Raw genomic sequence first — 16,502 nt, forward strand, 5'->3', positions numbered from 1 at the left:
ACATTTTTATTAACAAAAAATTGTTTAATAAGTAATAACTATGGTTTCATAAGGTATGAACACGTTATTAAATGTTTTAAATGTAAATGATTTAAATATTTTTAGTTTAGTTCAACAATAGATAATTATATTTTTAGTTGGACGACTGAGTTAATGTTAACCATAATGTTATACTAGTGATGTATAGGTTATATAGTGTTATTTGATGTCAATTATGTAAATTAAATAATAACGTAAATGCCTAGGCAATATCATAAATACCTAAAATGAATGGACGATATCGTCAATGAATAGGCTTCAACTGACAACATAGGAAATATAATTTCTTTAACTAGAGAAATTACATAATAATAATAATAATAACAATAACATTTAATACTAATAGATAATGTTGATCATTTTTTTAAGCGAAATATTTTCTCTATTGTACCATTGTACTTTAAATTGCATAAAATTTTATTTTTTCATAAGCATATCTATAAGTGTGGCATACTGTTTTACAGATGTATCAAGTATAGACTTATAATTCCGTGATTCCAAAGCCAGCGATCTCATGAGTGGTAACCGTTTTTAATTTACAACGCAAATTCATTTCTAAATCAAGAAACAAATAATCGATTTAATATTTTTATCAATTATGTTCCAAACAACCCGGAATTATCATCAAAGGTAGAAAATATTTCTAAATGCATCATTGCCTAGAAATAACAGACATTAACGTTACTTCCTAGTAAATATCTTATACTGTCTAATTTGATCCGAAATGTCGTTATTGGCTAGACATTTACGTTAATTCCGTTTGTCGTTGTCGATAACATATATATTTATATAATATATATAAAATATTTACTTATAATATTATACATATACAATTACACTCTTTCTAGTTATGAAGTTTTTATATTGACATCGAGGTATGGAATTTGGATGCTCATATTTTAGAAAAAAATGGAACTGTTTGTTGGTGTTTAGATAGCGTAGTTTAAAAACTATTTCATCTTGGTGTCGCAAAATATTTAGAAGCATAAATGCTCAGTAACGACAGTGTTGATAAAAATATTATATGAGTCTTACTTAAGAGTTTGAGCTTCTAAATATTTTGCGACACCAAGATGAAATAGTTTTTAAACTACGCTATCTAAACACCAACAAACAGTTCCATTTTTTTCTAAAATATGAGCATCCAAATGCCATACCTCGATGTCAATATAAAAACTTCATAACTAAACTCTTAAGTAAGACTCATATTATATTTTTATCAACACTGTCGTTACTGAGCATTTATGATTGCTAAAAGCGGACGTGATTACGAATAATAAATATGTTTATTTATATAGAATGATCGAATAGTATAAAACTGTTTTGATTAACTATATGGTATCTTATATAATCTGAAATATCAGTTGTATAACTTCCAAGGAGTAAACTCTTTAATTGTAATTGTTATTGTTTTATACGAGCAAATAACATCTATTTTGTCCTTAAAACATCTAATTTAGTATAAGGAAAAAAAAAAGTTGTTCAAACTATCGAATTCGATTGGTTCGTATTGTGATTTGAATATCCATATAGTAATTTTCGATCAAACTGCAATTAAAAAAGTTTCAGATTTGAGGTAATGGATTTAAAATGTATAAATTTTCATGGCTAGTGATTTAAGTAATTTTTTCTCACATCAAACAAAACGTTACTAAGGTAATACATTTCTAATGTTGGTGTAAATATTTGTTTATTATTACGTATACGCAATGTTCAGAAAAAAAAACGAATATAAATGACTGAGCGTGAAAAAAGGTGGTTATCATTCAAAAGACCTTTGCAAAGGCTACTGAATGCATTGCATCAACATTTGTCATCTTTCATCCGTGTCTTTTTCTCTCAAGCGCAATACGCTCAGACGAAAAACCTTAAATTAATTATACACCATGTATAGTCAAGTAATCTATCACGGAATCTAAATCGCAAGCGTTCTTTTGCAACTTTCATGTTTCGTATAAATTATCTTTTATATTACAATCATAATATTTGTTAGGTGAGCGTGAGCGATTGGTTGTAATAAAATGTAAAATAATAAAATTGGTAAAGAGGTAAAGTAGTATAGCAGTTATATAATATAGCTAGTGATTAATTGAAAATACAAAATATACGTGTTCAAAGTCTATCGAAAGGAAAACGTTAATATCAAAATATTAAGTGCATGCCACCCCTTTAATTAATATAATAGGTATAAGTAATTTTGCTGTCAAATTATAAACCTACTAAGCCTAAGCCGTTTTGTATTTATGGAGCATAATTCATTATGTTACGAATGTAAGAGACGGCTGGCTCGGTGCTTAAAAAGTAAGGAAATTATTTTCTCGTATTTTTTTTCATACCTGCCATGAAGGTTACAAAATGGTTATAATTAGACGTTTGACAATATTTCAATGTCGGAACGAGAAGAGTGTTACTAAAAATGATCCGACATGGGTACGATTTTGGAATGTCTTAACTTAAAAACATAGGTTTGATTCAATATGTCTAGATTATACAAGAAACTGTGTATTATATAACAGTTGATCAATACATGTTTTCATTCAACTAAAACTTAAATATAATAATAATAATAATAATCATAATAATAATAATATTAATAATAATAATGATAATGGTATTAATAATATATTATTATATTGATATATTTATATAGGATATATTTTTGTATCATCTTTTTAAGTGTATGTTTTCTAATAGTTTGACTATTTTAATTTACACACTTTGTACTACAAGGAAACTGATGAATTCCATTGACTATTATGGGTAACCTGTAATTTAATATTTTTAGTGATTCAAAAAGTCCATTTACAATGGTGATTTTAGTAGTATAATTTTTTTACCGAAGTGACTACGATAAATAATAACTCAATTATTAAATATAATTATGATTTTTTTTATATTATTGAAGAAAATATAACTATATAAGCTATTATAACGTACTATTTCACGTTGAAGATCATTTTTTTAAACGGTTTACTATTATTCAGCAGTAGGATACTCTGTGAATCCAGGAATATATTCTAAAACCTTTATTTATAAAGTGTTACGCGTATTTTCTGTACAATAGTCCTTTTTTTAAAAGTTAACATAGAGCCTTGTAATTTCGACGTACTTTGAAACAGTTTTCTGTTTGATTACTAAAAAAATACTAAGACTCAAGATCCATATGCTAAATAAATTGTGTTTCAAGGTATATTTTTATTTCTTCGTTTTACTTATTTACGGAATAAAATATACAAATGAATATAATAACTATTATGATCAATTAAATTGCATTGAGATAGTATAATTATTTTTCGTGTAATTATTTAAATACAATTAATGCAGGTACGTAATACATGTATTTAATATATATTTAAATATAAAATAACAATTTTATACTGAGAGTATAAATAATTCAAAAATAGTTAATAGTTAATTGAGTGCAACTAGTAAACGGTAAAACCATAGTTATACTCGACAAAAATATGAAACTTAGTGTGGAATTTGAACCCACTACTATATTATACATAAACAAAAAATAGATAGTGGTCGAATAATGATTTCAGGTGAACGATGAAATATCTTCCGTTTTTTAGATTCCTTCGATTCTATATTATTTTGTAAAATAATCAATATTTTTGTTTGTATAGAAAATGTTACAATAATATAAAACCAAACAGTCAGTTGTGATGGATTATAAAAGATGATGAAACATCTTCCGTTCTTTAGATTCCTTCGATTCTTTATTATTTTATTCAATAACCAATATTTTCGTTTTTATAGTAATTTTTATCATAATATAAGACCAGACAGTCTGTTGTGACATATTATAATAACACATTATGGTAGGATTATATAATTTTTTAACCCCAATGTATGCATTTTAATGAATATAGATAGCATTAAAGCATTAGTTACTTCTTCCCCATCGATTCGCAGCAATTCAAAATGTATAATGAGGCTATTCTCATTTCTCACAGTCAACTTATGAACATTAAACATATATTAATAATATATTACGTAAACTATAAAACAAAGCATAATAACACGATAGTATATCAATGTTTACATATTATGAACAACCACAGCACAAATCATTCAAAACATAACATCTCAGATAGAAATCTTTGAAACTTTAATGTTTTTCTTTTTTTTTTCAGACATTCGTGTAGATATTATAAATATTTTGACGTTTGAAGTATGTTTTTAAGAAAAGCGATAAATTTTTTTTAAACTTTGGAAAGTGGTCACTGTAGAAATCTGAGCTGTAAGGATATGGGTTCAGTGGCCATATTACTTTTTCGGTGTTTTTTCCTACTCCCCTTTTTCTTTATTTACCAACTACCTTAATTACGATATGTTTTTATTTTGTTATTTTTTTTGGCAGAATAAAGTCAATTTTCATTTCCCTTATTCATTACCATACGCAGACATGGTGGTTATTATGTATGGTCTCGACTGATTTTCCCCTTAACTTGCCATTGAAATTGAATCTGAAACGAATTTTAGATTTTGAAATTCAATCAATATAGTAACATGAATTTGTGATTATAACTATATAGCTTATATATCCTTATATTATATATGTACTCTGAAAATAATGTACAATTGAACTCGGCGAAGTAACTTACAATTTGATATAAGCATTGGAGTATTGCATGAGCGTAACAGAATAAAAAAAGTTCTACTGATTTTATGGTACCGTTGACATTATAAACCTATATCCGTCAAGAGTCGAAGGTAACTAATTTACCTAAATAATAAGATCAATAGTGAAATACAATATAAATATGAACATACTTGTTTACAATGTTTAAATACTAAAATTAGTTTCGTGGTTCATTACTTCCATCCATTCCTATCCATCCTATCCATCCGATCGTGGTGGAATTCGGACCAGGAATTTGAATTTATCCATATAGATCCGTTAGTAGAAAAATTATAAGCTTACGGGCCATCTGGGTCACTAGGAATAGGCACGAAGCCAAGGATGAGTCTGTATTTGGACCCCCCCCTCCTAAAAAATTGATCCTTACAATTTATTATTTAAATATCAATACAAATTTTAACTTGAAAGGTTATAATTATTTAATTTATTTTATTTTAACTTAAATTCATGAAAATCGTATTGCATCAACACTAATTATCGTCAAACGTTTTAATATAAGATGGAGGAAACACGGGTCCTGAACACGAAGTATACCCACGGAAAAATAGACTATGGTGGTAATTCTTTTCGTCTAACGTGATAATAGCCTAGGCAAGATTTCGCGGCTTCTCCTTCTGCCGAACCGGTGCGTCGTAAATCACCGGAGTATAATCAAAACGAATGGGCCCCGGAAGTCTAAGACCAAACAAAAATGGTCCACATACCTACCAACATATATATTTATATATATACGTATTGTATACAATACACGCCGATTGTGTGCACACTACATCGCTACCAGCCCTTTGACGGATTTCAAAGAAAGCGGCGGACGGCATTACTCACGATTATATCGCGTTCGTAGATTTAGCGATTTCTTTTCTTGCATCCACTTTCCTAACCACCCTACCACCAGTAGGATAGAAAATCCTTTCACCTGGTAACGATGGACTCACGCATGTATTTTATTTGCTTATCAATCATTATGACTATTGTGTGCTGAGCTGCGCGGATGGAATCACATTTTATAGTATCTTAATTTTTAGTACAATTTACGTTTAATTGGACAAGTAAACCATGTTTCCAAAAGTATTTGCTCCGTACTTCAGATATTTTAAGAGAAAGGTTATTGGAACTTGGTGAATTTAGATTTTGAAGTCAATGTCTTTTAGATTTTAGCTTTCGTAGCCAATAACGTTGCGTTATCACGATGTTCAACGATATAAATATACTTGAGCAAATTTCAAAACACAGTTGTTTCAGCATTCATAATTCGACTCTTGTATGGTTATAATTGTAATTTAAACAAGTATACAATGATTACACGACTTACTTAATACACCATCAGTTTAAATTTAAGACATTTTTTTTAGTTAAACTTCTATAAGTTTTAAAATTAATTTTCAACCTTAAATGTTATAACTAGGAATATCAGGTAATGAATAAAGACCATATGAAAACCATTTGAATATAATATACCACTGCAAAATGTTGAATTACTTAGAGCATACTACGAACAAATCACTCTTTTAATAACATATTTACTATCGACTCTATGTATTAATCATTACTAAAATTAATTTGAAATTATTTTAAGATTCCGTAAATACATAAGCACAATTAAAAGGTACAAATAGAGAATAAGTTCTATAAGAAATTAATTTTTACATCGTTATATTCAGATACAAAATTAAAATACACTAAAAAAATATGACTTTTTTTGTTGTAATTTATTATTATTTAGTTATCATGCCGATTTTTTAATAATAGAAAACAAATTAAAAAATAAAATTTTTTTCTTATAATCTGTGTTAGTCATTCATTAAAATTTTGAAATAAATACTATTTTGAAAAACTAATTCTTGATAGATTGATTCAAATGTTCTAAATCTTCAGACCGACAAAATCCATTTTGTGAAAACGTTTTTTACAATATGTATTTTGTTTGGTTCCAAATTTTTAACAACTGTATCGAAAAAAAGGTTGATAAGTCACTCATTTTACGTACTATCGAAACACGATCAATCTACATTCACGTACAATATATTTGTATTTGATTCGAGATAACATTCAAATTAATATTATATTACATTTATAACAAATCGGCTGCTAAGTTTTCGCAACTACCCATCTTTGTGCTTCGTTTAATGGAAATAAATATTATTCCACAATTTCTGGAAATACATCCCAGGTCGAGGTTAAATAACCCTCCGATATCGATGTCCAGATAAGTGTGAAGTATATAAATTATACATGTACACGGAAAACACAATAACTACCTAACACTTTCATTAATATTATACATATATATATAATTTATAATAATATTATATTAAAATATAGGTATATATAAATACAAGTATAAACTGATCAATCCAGAAACTCTTGACAGTTAAGATTTTGCTGTTCATCAAACTTGGACGTGTGACCCATGGTTAAAAAAAAAAAAAAAAATAAAAAAAAATAGGGCAAGATATGAAATTTGAGGCATTACGTATTTTCCCTAGAAAATCACAAACGCCAACTACGTTGCGTGATAACCTGTATATTGTTTTGGATAATATATTATTGTATATACGTTCAATTTTTATAATGGTGTGATGACAACCTCATTATACGTAATAACCAGTGCCCGGATCAGATGAAAAAAAAATCTAGATTATTTTAGGTATACTGCTTTTATCTAAATGCAAATTAAGATAAATCGATAAATCGATTTATAGATAAATAGAATTTCAGTTATAGTTAAAATTGTCAGCAATATGATTTAAAATAAATCACCAGAGTCGTTCGAAAATGTATGTCGAAAGATAAAGTTCTATTTGAATAAATTTAACAATTTATAATAACAAAATAAAATAGGTAAATTACGAATATATTTCCCGTATACAACAATTAAGTAAATCGGTAAATAATAAATTATATTTCGATAAGTATATTTAAACAGTTGAAAACAGTTAAAAAAATAATACTCTTAGATTGTTGGTTAGATGACCGATTAAAAATATTGATTTAATAAAATGCAAAAGTATGATACAGACATCTATCCCAATAGTAATGAATGATCACTTACTGTACATTTTTTGAAAAACACATATACTAATTGAAAAGTTATATTTTCCATCAAAGCAATCAATGTAAGGATGTAGGTAAAAAAATGACTCAAAAAATCTTAAGAGTAACTATAATTTTATCAAACATAAAAAATCAATACTTTTATAATAGATCGACATGCATAAGCTCGTTCAAAGTCAATGCAATAAGGATCTTCTATATAGGTGCCAGCCCAGAACTTGTCTGACGTTAAAAGATATTCAAGTTTTTCCGATATTTACATTGCAACAATTTTATTCAAGTGGACCACTGTCAAACATTCTGAAATGCACTTTTTTTTATTGACCAATTATATTTGCATCTTTGTAGTGCACTATCTACCGGGGACCTGTGACGACCGTCACCGCAGTGATACTGCGATTTTTTTTTTTTCCGGCACAGAGTGCCGTGTATTTAGCATTTTATCTAAAACAATTTCACTCCAGTTTCACTTTAATATCTACGTTCCTTTTCTACATGTACGTTTATAACATAACGTCTAATATACGAGTCCGTAGTCCATGTGACACATGCATATTACCGTACTTTAAGCGCTGTGTACGATATATACCTACTCGTACGTACGTACAAGCGATCCAGGGATGTTACGATCGCGAGCGGTCATAGTGACGATGGTAAATTATTCACGCCCTATTATTTAATCGTATTAGTCACGCGCTTTTGTTATTTTCCAACTACCGACTAATACTCGTGCGTCGTCGCGAGCAGGTGCACAACACGCCTGGCGGTACGTCCCCGGTTCGACGTTCGTTGTTCCGTTTGTTGCGACCACCTTAGATTATATACAAGTAGGCCACCATTCGAGAATATCCGGTCGAATGATGCGTGTGCGACGAATTCGTTTAGAAGTGTACAAATAAAAAGTTTACGAAAACAATAAATTTTGTTATCATTACAGATAATGCAGGAAGTTGAGACGGACCAGTTCTGTTAGCCAACATTAAGTCGTTACCCGTCTAAACCGAAACGAGTAAACTGAAGATCGTATGAGGTTTAAATTTGAAAAAAAAAAAGTAGCGTTTCAAGAAACTTGCGGAATTCAAAAATACTGTTAAATAAAATACATAAATCATTTCTTTCTGTAACAACTATCAGTAACAGTATAAATCGCTCGTTACCCGTTCTCTGTTTTAAAACCTTTTGGCTTTCAACATGGATCCAGAAACGTGAACCCAACAGTTCGTTATTAATGAATATCATTCACTCAAACCGTTGTCAAGCCCGAGATGTTTCCCTACCTATTTATGTCTTCAACTACATGAATTGTTTGAATTTCAAGTTTCACTTAGAATATTTTCTTCTTTAGGAAATTTCAAGATTGCTAACTTTAGTGCACATTTGTTGGTAGTTCAGCTATCTGATTTAATGAAGAACCCAGAAGGAGCGTTTTAAATTTGTTCAAAATCACGGAAAGATCTTCTTGAAGGATAATTAGTTTATATTATGCTCAAATAAAATAATAACTTAAAGTATTTTTAATCCATTTATTACATGCTGAAAAATAATGAAATCACATCTTTGTCAATCAGCATCATCATTCCCTTTTTTATAATACATTTTTATAATAAAATTCCCCTTTCACCATCAATCACTACATTATTGGTTTCACATTTTAGAACAAATTACTTTTCATCATTTGCCGTATGATATAACTACATTAAAACGTAATAGTTATCTTACAAAGGTCCGTGTTGCTAAAAATATGGAATATTAATTGATTGAATACAAAAATATTACCTACTGTTTTATGTTTCATTTTTAATTTTTAATTATTTTTATTACACTCTCGTAGAGAAACTAAAATCTTCAAATATAATAAAACGAGTTTAATAAAAATTATTATTGTTCAGACTTACATAATTTACTGAAGAGTTTTTTTTTTATTAAATGGATCATTGACCAAAAATTAATGATTTATGAGCGCAGATCAAAAATTAAGTGAATAAATATTTTAATTTAGTTTTATAATACATATTTAAAAAAAAAAAATTGTTTTTCGTTCAATTCCAAAGATGTTATGAATGAATTTATATTTTGTCATTTCCAGTGATTACCAAAAAATAAATATGATATTGCATCCATGGCAATAATAATTTTTGTTGTTTTTGACGGTTATTTACAAATAAAATTGTTCTTACATCTATGTAAATTTTTACTGATTTTACTAAGGAAAAAAGAAATATTATAAATAATAAATATTATATGTATGCGGTAATATTTGAACGTTTTATACTGATATGCCTAAGATTTGAAAAACACTGGTTTAGGAAAATAAAAAATGAATAATTCGGTCAAAAATTAATTATTTTTTTTTAAACATTTTTTCTTCAGAATATATGTTAGTTAAACTTTTTGTAAGAAGAAATTTCAAATTCTTGAAAAATTTAAAATTTATTCAGCACAGTACACATTATACAGAAATCTATTTCAGCATTGAAAGGGTTAAATTATCTTATCTTTTTAATAATAAAAATTAATAAAAACAACTTTTTCCAAATTTAAAATATAGTTTTTTAACATTTCACTTTTTAATAGTTCAATTGATTTCATATTCTAAGGAATCACTTAGAAGAATAATTTTAGTGTCTAAGATAATTTTATATTTAATTTCTTAAACGAGATTCTGTTAGCACAAATATTGCAACTATTTGTGTAATATTCTTTGAAATATTAAGTCATAATGTTTATTTAATTTACATACTTAAATAAGCGGGTTTAAATCGAATAAAATGTATTATTTATAGATACCGACAGGTCACGAACAAAATAAATATAATATAGTTAACAATCAAAATATAATGCAGATGTCACAATTATTACAGATATCAGTTTAGAAATAAGAAAAAAAAAATGATTTTTATGACAACAACGAGAACATACGTTCTGAAAATGAAACATACAATGAATCTGAACTGTCAACAACAATCCGAAGCCAAAAAATGCACCCAAGAAAGAATTGCTAATATGTTTGCTCGTTTAGCATAATAATAGAACCCAAGTAGAATGAAACGACAAATCAATCTGTTTTTTACGAGTCAATAATTTGTATATTCATTTGAACAACCGTATACTCATCACGTGGGTTTCAATTGTTTATGAACATATCATTTTATTAAAACTTGATTATACTCAGCGTGCATAATATGGTCGAATAATGTAATCAGTACAGTTCTGTGCCATCCACTGTTAAGCTCACATGTTCATTACGCCGTGCACGCAATTGCTATCAGTATTATTATTATAGTTTAATTATACTCACGTTATAGCTCAATATACGGGTTTGTTCATCATGTATCTCGTTAAATTTCATGATTCGTCTAAATGAAATTGGTCGTTTTCCTCTACGACCAAACCAGATGCAAATTTAAAGAAAAACTAGACCTTTGTGGTGTCCAACCATTTTTCTTCCTACCCCGTGGATGATTATCTCTCCGAAGTTTTCAGTTCTCCTCCCGTCACAGTCTCACCTACATCACAATATAAATAGACAATGCATCCATCACACCATCTATGTGATGAATAAGATGAGCTCGAGAGCAAAATATAGCCTTCGATATTCATTATTGTTGTGACTAAATACTCCATACTGAAATATATTACTCGAGTTTAACAGCCAATACGTAGTTCATTACGGTATATTATCTATATCGAATGTTTATTCTCGTAGAGGATATCGTTACGGCCCTCCGGGATTCGGCCTTCTCCGTCATGAGTGTATTAAACATCTACCATAGAAAAAGTAAAGAAGCTTAATCATTTTTTACTGTTGTCTTTGATTTAAACGATTTCAGTCATGCCATTTCTCAACTATCGTCTTTATTAAACTTCAAAATAATGGTTTAAAAACAGCACCATGACTGTCTCACACCAGCATTCATACGGTGTTACTAATACGGTTGCACATTCTCCTACTATAATCAAACACCAAGATGTGTCTAATATAGAAGCAAACATCTAATCGAGAACTGCTTAAAATTATATGAATTACCAGCAAAATACGCGTTTTATTCTGATGCACATACTGTGAATTATAAAAGCTGTCCTTTTTTGAAAAAAAAAATGTCAACACTTTTAACAAGATAAATCACTCTACAATTACACCACTACCATCATAATCACCAATAGGTACCTACAAAAGTCTTGCCAGTCATAACTGAACCCTCATCTACAAATACCTGATCCAACGAAAAACTTGTTTTTGAAAAACTCAAATTCATATGCAGAAGAAACTATAAGGCAGCGCATACATATTTTAACTCGGTGTAATATGTAACTAACTCTCATTATCTATATCCATACTTAACTGAATCCAAAATCACAAACATAAATTTATATTAAATCGATGAACTTTTTATTATGATAACTTTCTCTATATTTTATTATCATCCTAAGTTTATATTTTATATTTCAATATAACTAATTTAATAAATATATAGGAATTTAATTATTAAACTCCTATATATTTTAAATGTTAATTTTAGGCAATTGGCATACTATATTATTTTAATTTTAATTGGATTATAAAATATAATAAATAATAATAATATAATATAATATTATATTATAATCAACATATTGGAATTTATTTTTATCATTTCTCATACTGTCATTATAATTTTCACTCAAACTTTAATAGTATTTGTAATTTTTGAACTAAGTCTTGAGTTAAATAGCTTTACTCGTAGCTAAATAAAAAGGAATAAATATAAAATTAGGATTAGCACCTAACACAATTATACCAAGGTTACTAGTACCTATAATCTGTGTTTTTTTGCTTTTCATACTCTTTTAGGTAAAAAATATTTACTTTAATGGACATATTTTTTTCTTTTGAATCAATAGTACTTTTAGAAAAAAAATATTGCTATTTGTTTTTTTTTTTTTATGAACAAGACATTAAATGCGTTCGTGTAATGTAACGAATAATATGTATGGCCAAAGCGAGATCCCAAGTTTTCAATCACATTATTGTAATTGATTACAATATTACGTTTTAAATTTAATGCTTAAAATATAAAATTTACTAAATGCCATAAATGAGACATTTAGAATAAAATATAATACTGAACATTTTTAAAAAATCAAAAATACTACTAGATTTAATATGAAAAAAAAAAATATGCGTTGATCATTAACTTACCTTATCATTAAGTTATTAATTATTATTAAGTTATTATTATTAAGCTATTAAATTAATTGATCAAATTATAATATCTATACCCATACGGTTCTAAGTAATTTACTAGTTTGTTATCAGAATAATAGGTAAACTTTAAATTTATATAATTTCTATATTAATTGCTAGTGTAAATATATTTGTTGATTCAAATTCAGCGTCAAAAATAAAATCTTTAAAAAAAAATTAAAATAAAATATCTATGATAAAACAGATTTATACTTTATGAATTAATATTAAATCGTATTTTTTTTCTCTATAACTTGAGCATTAAATTTAAAAAAAATAATTTTGTCTTAATAATCTTAAAACGTATTAAAAAAAAAAAAAAAAATCAGTTAAATCGATTTCGTTTTAATTTATATCATTCCTACAGGATATTAAAATATTATAAAAAAATATTAGGTTTCAAAAGAAACAATATTAATGTTAACTTGTGTTTATTCGTATCTTTATTCGATCCATGAATATAATGTGATTCTAAAAATATAAATTATCAAATATTTTATTTTTATAAATGTTGTACTCACGGCCATTAGTAGTTGAGTGATTTCTTGATAGACCGCGTAACACGACAAAAACGGAGCAATTATCACCACAATGGATCCAAATATCAATATGTACATGCCTAAATAAACCTGCCATATTTCCAGGGCATCAACCCATTCTTGGAGCACCGTATCAAGCCTTGTGTATACTACGTAACCAAATAAAAATATTCCCATTATCTGAAAAATAAAAATAAAAACATAATACAATACAATCACTTACGTATAGTAAAATTATTAAATTATTATTGTGTACCATTGCGAATCATTTACGAAAAGGCGTGATAACATGTAATATGAATAGAGCAAAGTCATGCGTATAGATGAAAATAAACTTATTTTAATAAAAGCTACTTAAAACGTTTTATTTTACTTTTACTTTGATTTAAAACAAAATATAAAAAAAATATTCTACGAAATGTTTTTTTTTTTTTTTTTTATTCGCCCCGTGTTGTTCGCTAAATATAATATAATACAATAACGTAATATGCAATTTAAACTCGATATTTTGTTGCTTTTTAAAAGGCATTATTTCATTCCTGTGCACTTTCTGCTGTTGAAATTCCTGTTGAAAATGTTATTGTTTACCCAGTCTTATTTTTCGATTTTTGCAACACTGGCAAATAATAGGTCTAGTAAAATTAAATTAAAATATAAATCATTTATTTCATCGACAGGAATAATATTGTTAATATGTCAATACCATCATTATTTCCAAGTTATTATTGTACACTTTAACTCAAAAAATCCTATTGAAAATTGATATACGTATTTATGTACGATTTGTACTCTTTACATTTACTACGAATTAAACTTTTAATGGAATTTTACAGGACAAAAAATTTTTTGCAAAAAAAATAAGCATTGTTATATAAATATAATACAATTAACACATTATCAAATATTTTCCAAAAAAATAAAACGATATACAATTTTTACTAATATCAAACGTTTTCTGTAGTTCAAATTCTTTTTTACATGTGTAGAAAAATTTTGAAATTTTGTAAATAATACTCATTAATTAATTACGTTAAATCATTGATTTCAACCTTTTGAGGTCCGCACCCCCTTTAAAACTATTTTATCAGTTTACGCCCCACCCTCTCACTATTATAAGATTGGTATATGCATAATATTTATATGTAAACTATACTTTAATGTTGGTTATTGGATTAATAAGATTACAACTTCAATGACGGTTTTTTAATTTTAAATTTATTTATTTGCATAAAAATAAAATCGAAAAAGGCTGCGATCAACACAGCGACAAGACAAGGCGTGGAAAACGGCAAAATTTTCATTTTTCGTGTTTTTTTTCAACATTTTCTCGCCCTTCCTGAAATGTTGTCACGCCTCCCTAGGGGGGCATGCCTCCAGATCGAGAACCATGCGTTAAACAATCATAATAAAAACTTGTTGTATTGCTTAATATATTTTTGATTATGATAGAAATTATTATTATACTATGTAAATATAAGTCCTTATCCTTATCACCCCTCATATTCGTAATAACTCCCGACATTCGTTAGAAAAAAAAAATACTATGACGGCGTCATGTATAGGCAAAATTAATACATATTTGTAATGGTGCACAAAGTTTTAATGTTGTATATTCAATCACATGAAATCCCCGCTATAATAAAGACCTATTTGATTATAACACCATTAAAACCATTATCTTAGTTTATACTTCTTGGGTTCAGAGTCTTGTGCATGTTCGATTATTGATCTCAAAATGTGGTTTAATGCTATGTTACTGTTTACTTGCGTGATAAAACGCAAATATTTTATTATATAATAATCATGTAACTTTCATTTAACATATTTTCTTGATTTAACTCCTTTAAAAATAACTGATATCAATTTTATCCGGCGTTCAATCAGTGTTCATCATTTGACTAGGTTTTCAATACACACGAATACGTTCACGAGAAATTTCGAATCTAAATTTACCTATGATGAAACACTATTGTATGATTAACCGTTATTTTTATCACTACAATTCTCCGTGACCAGGAAAATTATTATTTTTTTTTTTTTTTAAAGAAAGAGAAAGAGAAGTACACGGAAAAGAGAAAATACAATATTAAAAACGAGAAAAAAATACCACTTCAGAGGCAACACATTATTCATTGCTAGTATCCGGGACTATCGCGTTACACGGTGAAACCTGAGATTAAAAGATATAGTGACGACACTACGGCCACTCGGCATCAATTATAATACTAATGTATTTTTGTTTTTAACTCAATGGAAAAAAATCATTAAAACTTTTTGATTTTAATCATTTTGGATCCGTGAATTTTCTTTTCTTTTATTTTTAAAGCAGCTCATTTCAGCGACTAATAGGAAAGAGGAAAATTACTTCATGTGGCTTGAAAGAAGCTGTTCAAACGATACAAATACTAACCAATTACAAATTAGTTAAACGAGTACAAGTAGAATATGTATATATATCCAGTACTAAAGTAGGGGCCATCGTGATTCATAGCGTCGACGGCTTTGCGACACGAACGCGTTACGTACACGCAATGTGCCGTAAATCAGAGAACATTTACTCGACGGCGTCACGAAGCCGCAATCCGCAATAAGTTTGGTTTTCAGGCGAAAGATAAGACCTGTAAGGATCCTGTCAACGAATGATTAAAAATGAAATTGTAAAGGACTCGCCCTCCTTGTTACGAGAATAACGGGTTTAATTTAATTTCAAATTTTTAAAATTATATAAGTCACGGTTTCACCTCTCATTATCTCCCCATAATGGAAAAAGTGCTATATGCTGACGCCGATTTCGCTGTAGTAGCATTTACGCGAAATCACGAATTGAGAGTGAATTCTCCTAAATATCCGAAATTCGATTGTTTTTATCCTATATCTATACGAAATCTAATGAATCTATACTCTTAAATATTATATAGCATGTTATATATTTCTAAAAAATTGAAATATTATGTGTGTGTGTGTGTGTGTGTGTGTGTGTGTGTGTGTGTGTGTGTGT

General features: G+C 27.9%; 1 protein-coding gene across 1 annotated transcript in view; it reads right to left on the reverse strand.

Moving 5' to 3' along the window:
- The window catches only part of LOC112692898 (tetraspanin-2A), a 301,290-nt gene that overhangs the window by 136,433 nt on the left and 148,355 nt on the right, over positions 1 to 16,502 (reverse strand). Inside the window, exon 2 of the mRNA XM_025567722.1 lies at positions 13,487 to 13,684. Within this exon, the coding sequence (XP_025423507.1) occupies positions 13,487 to 13,684 (198 nt within the window). The remainder of the gene's footprint in view (positions 1 to 13,486; positions 13,685 to 16,502) is intronic.

Source organism: Sipha flava, unplaced genomic scaffold, assembly GCF_003268045.1.
Source record: "Sipha flava isolate LNK unplaced genomic scaffold, YSA_version1 78_pilon_pilon, whole genome shotgun sequence".
Classification (NCBI taxonomy): Eukaryota; Metazoa; Arthropoda; class Insecta; order Hemiptera; family Aphididae; genus Sipha; species Sipha flava.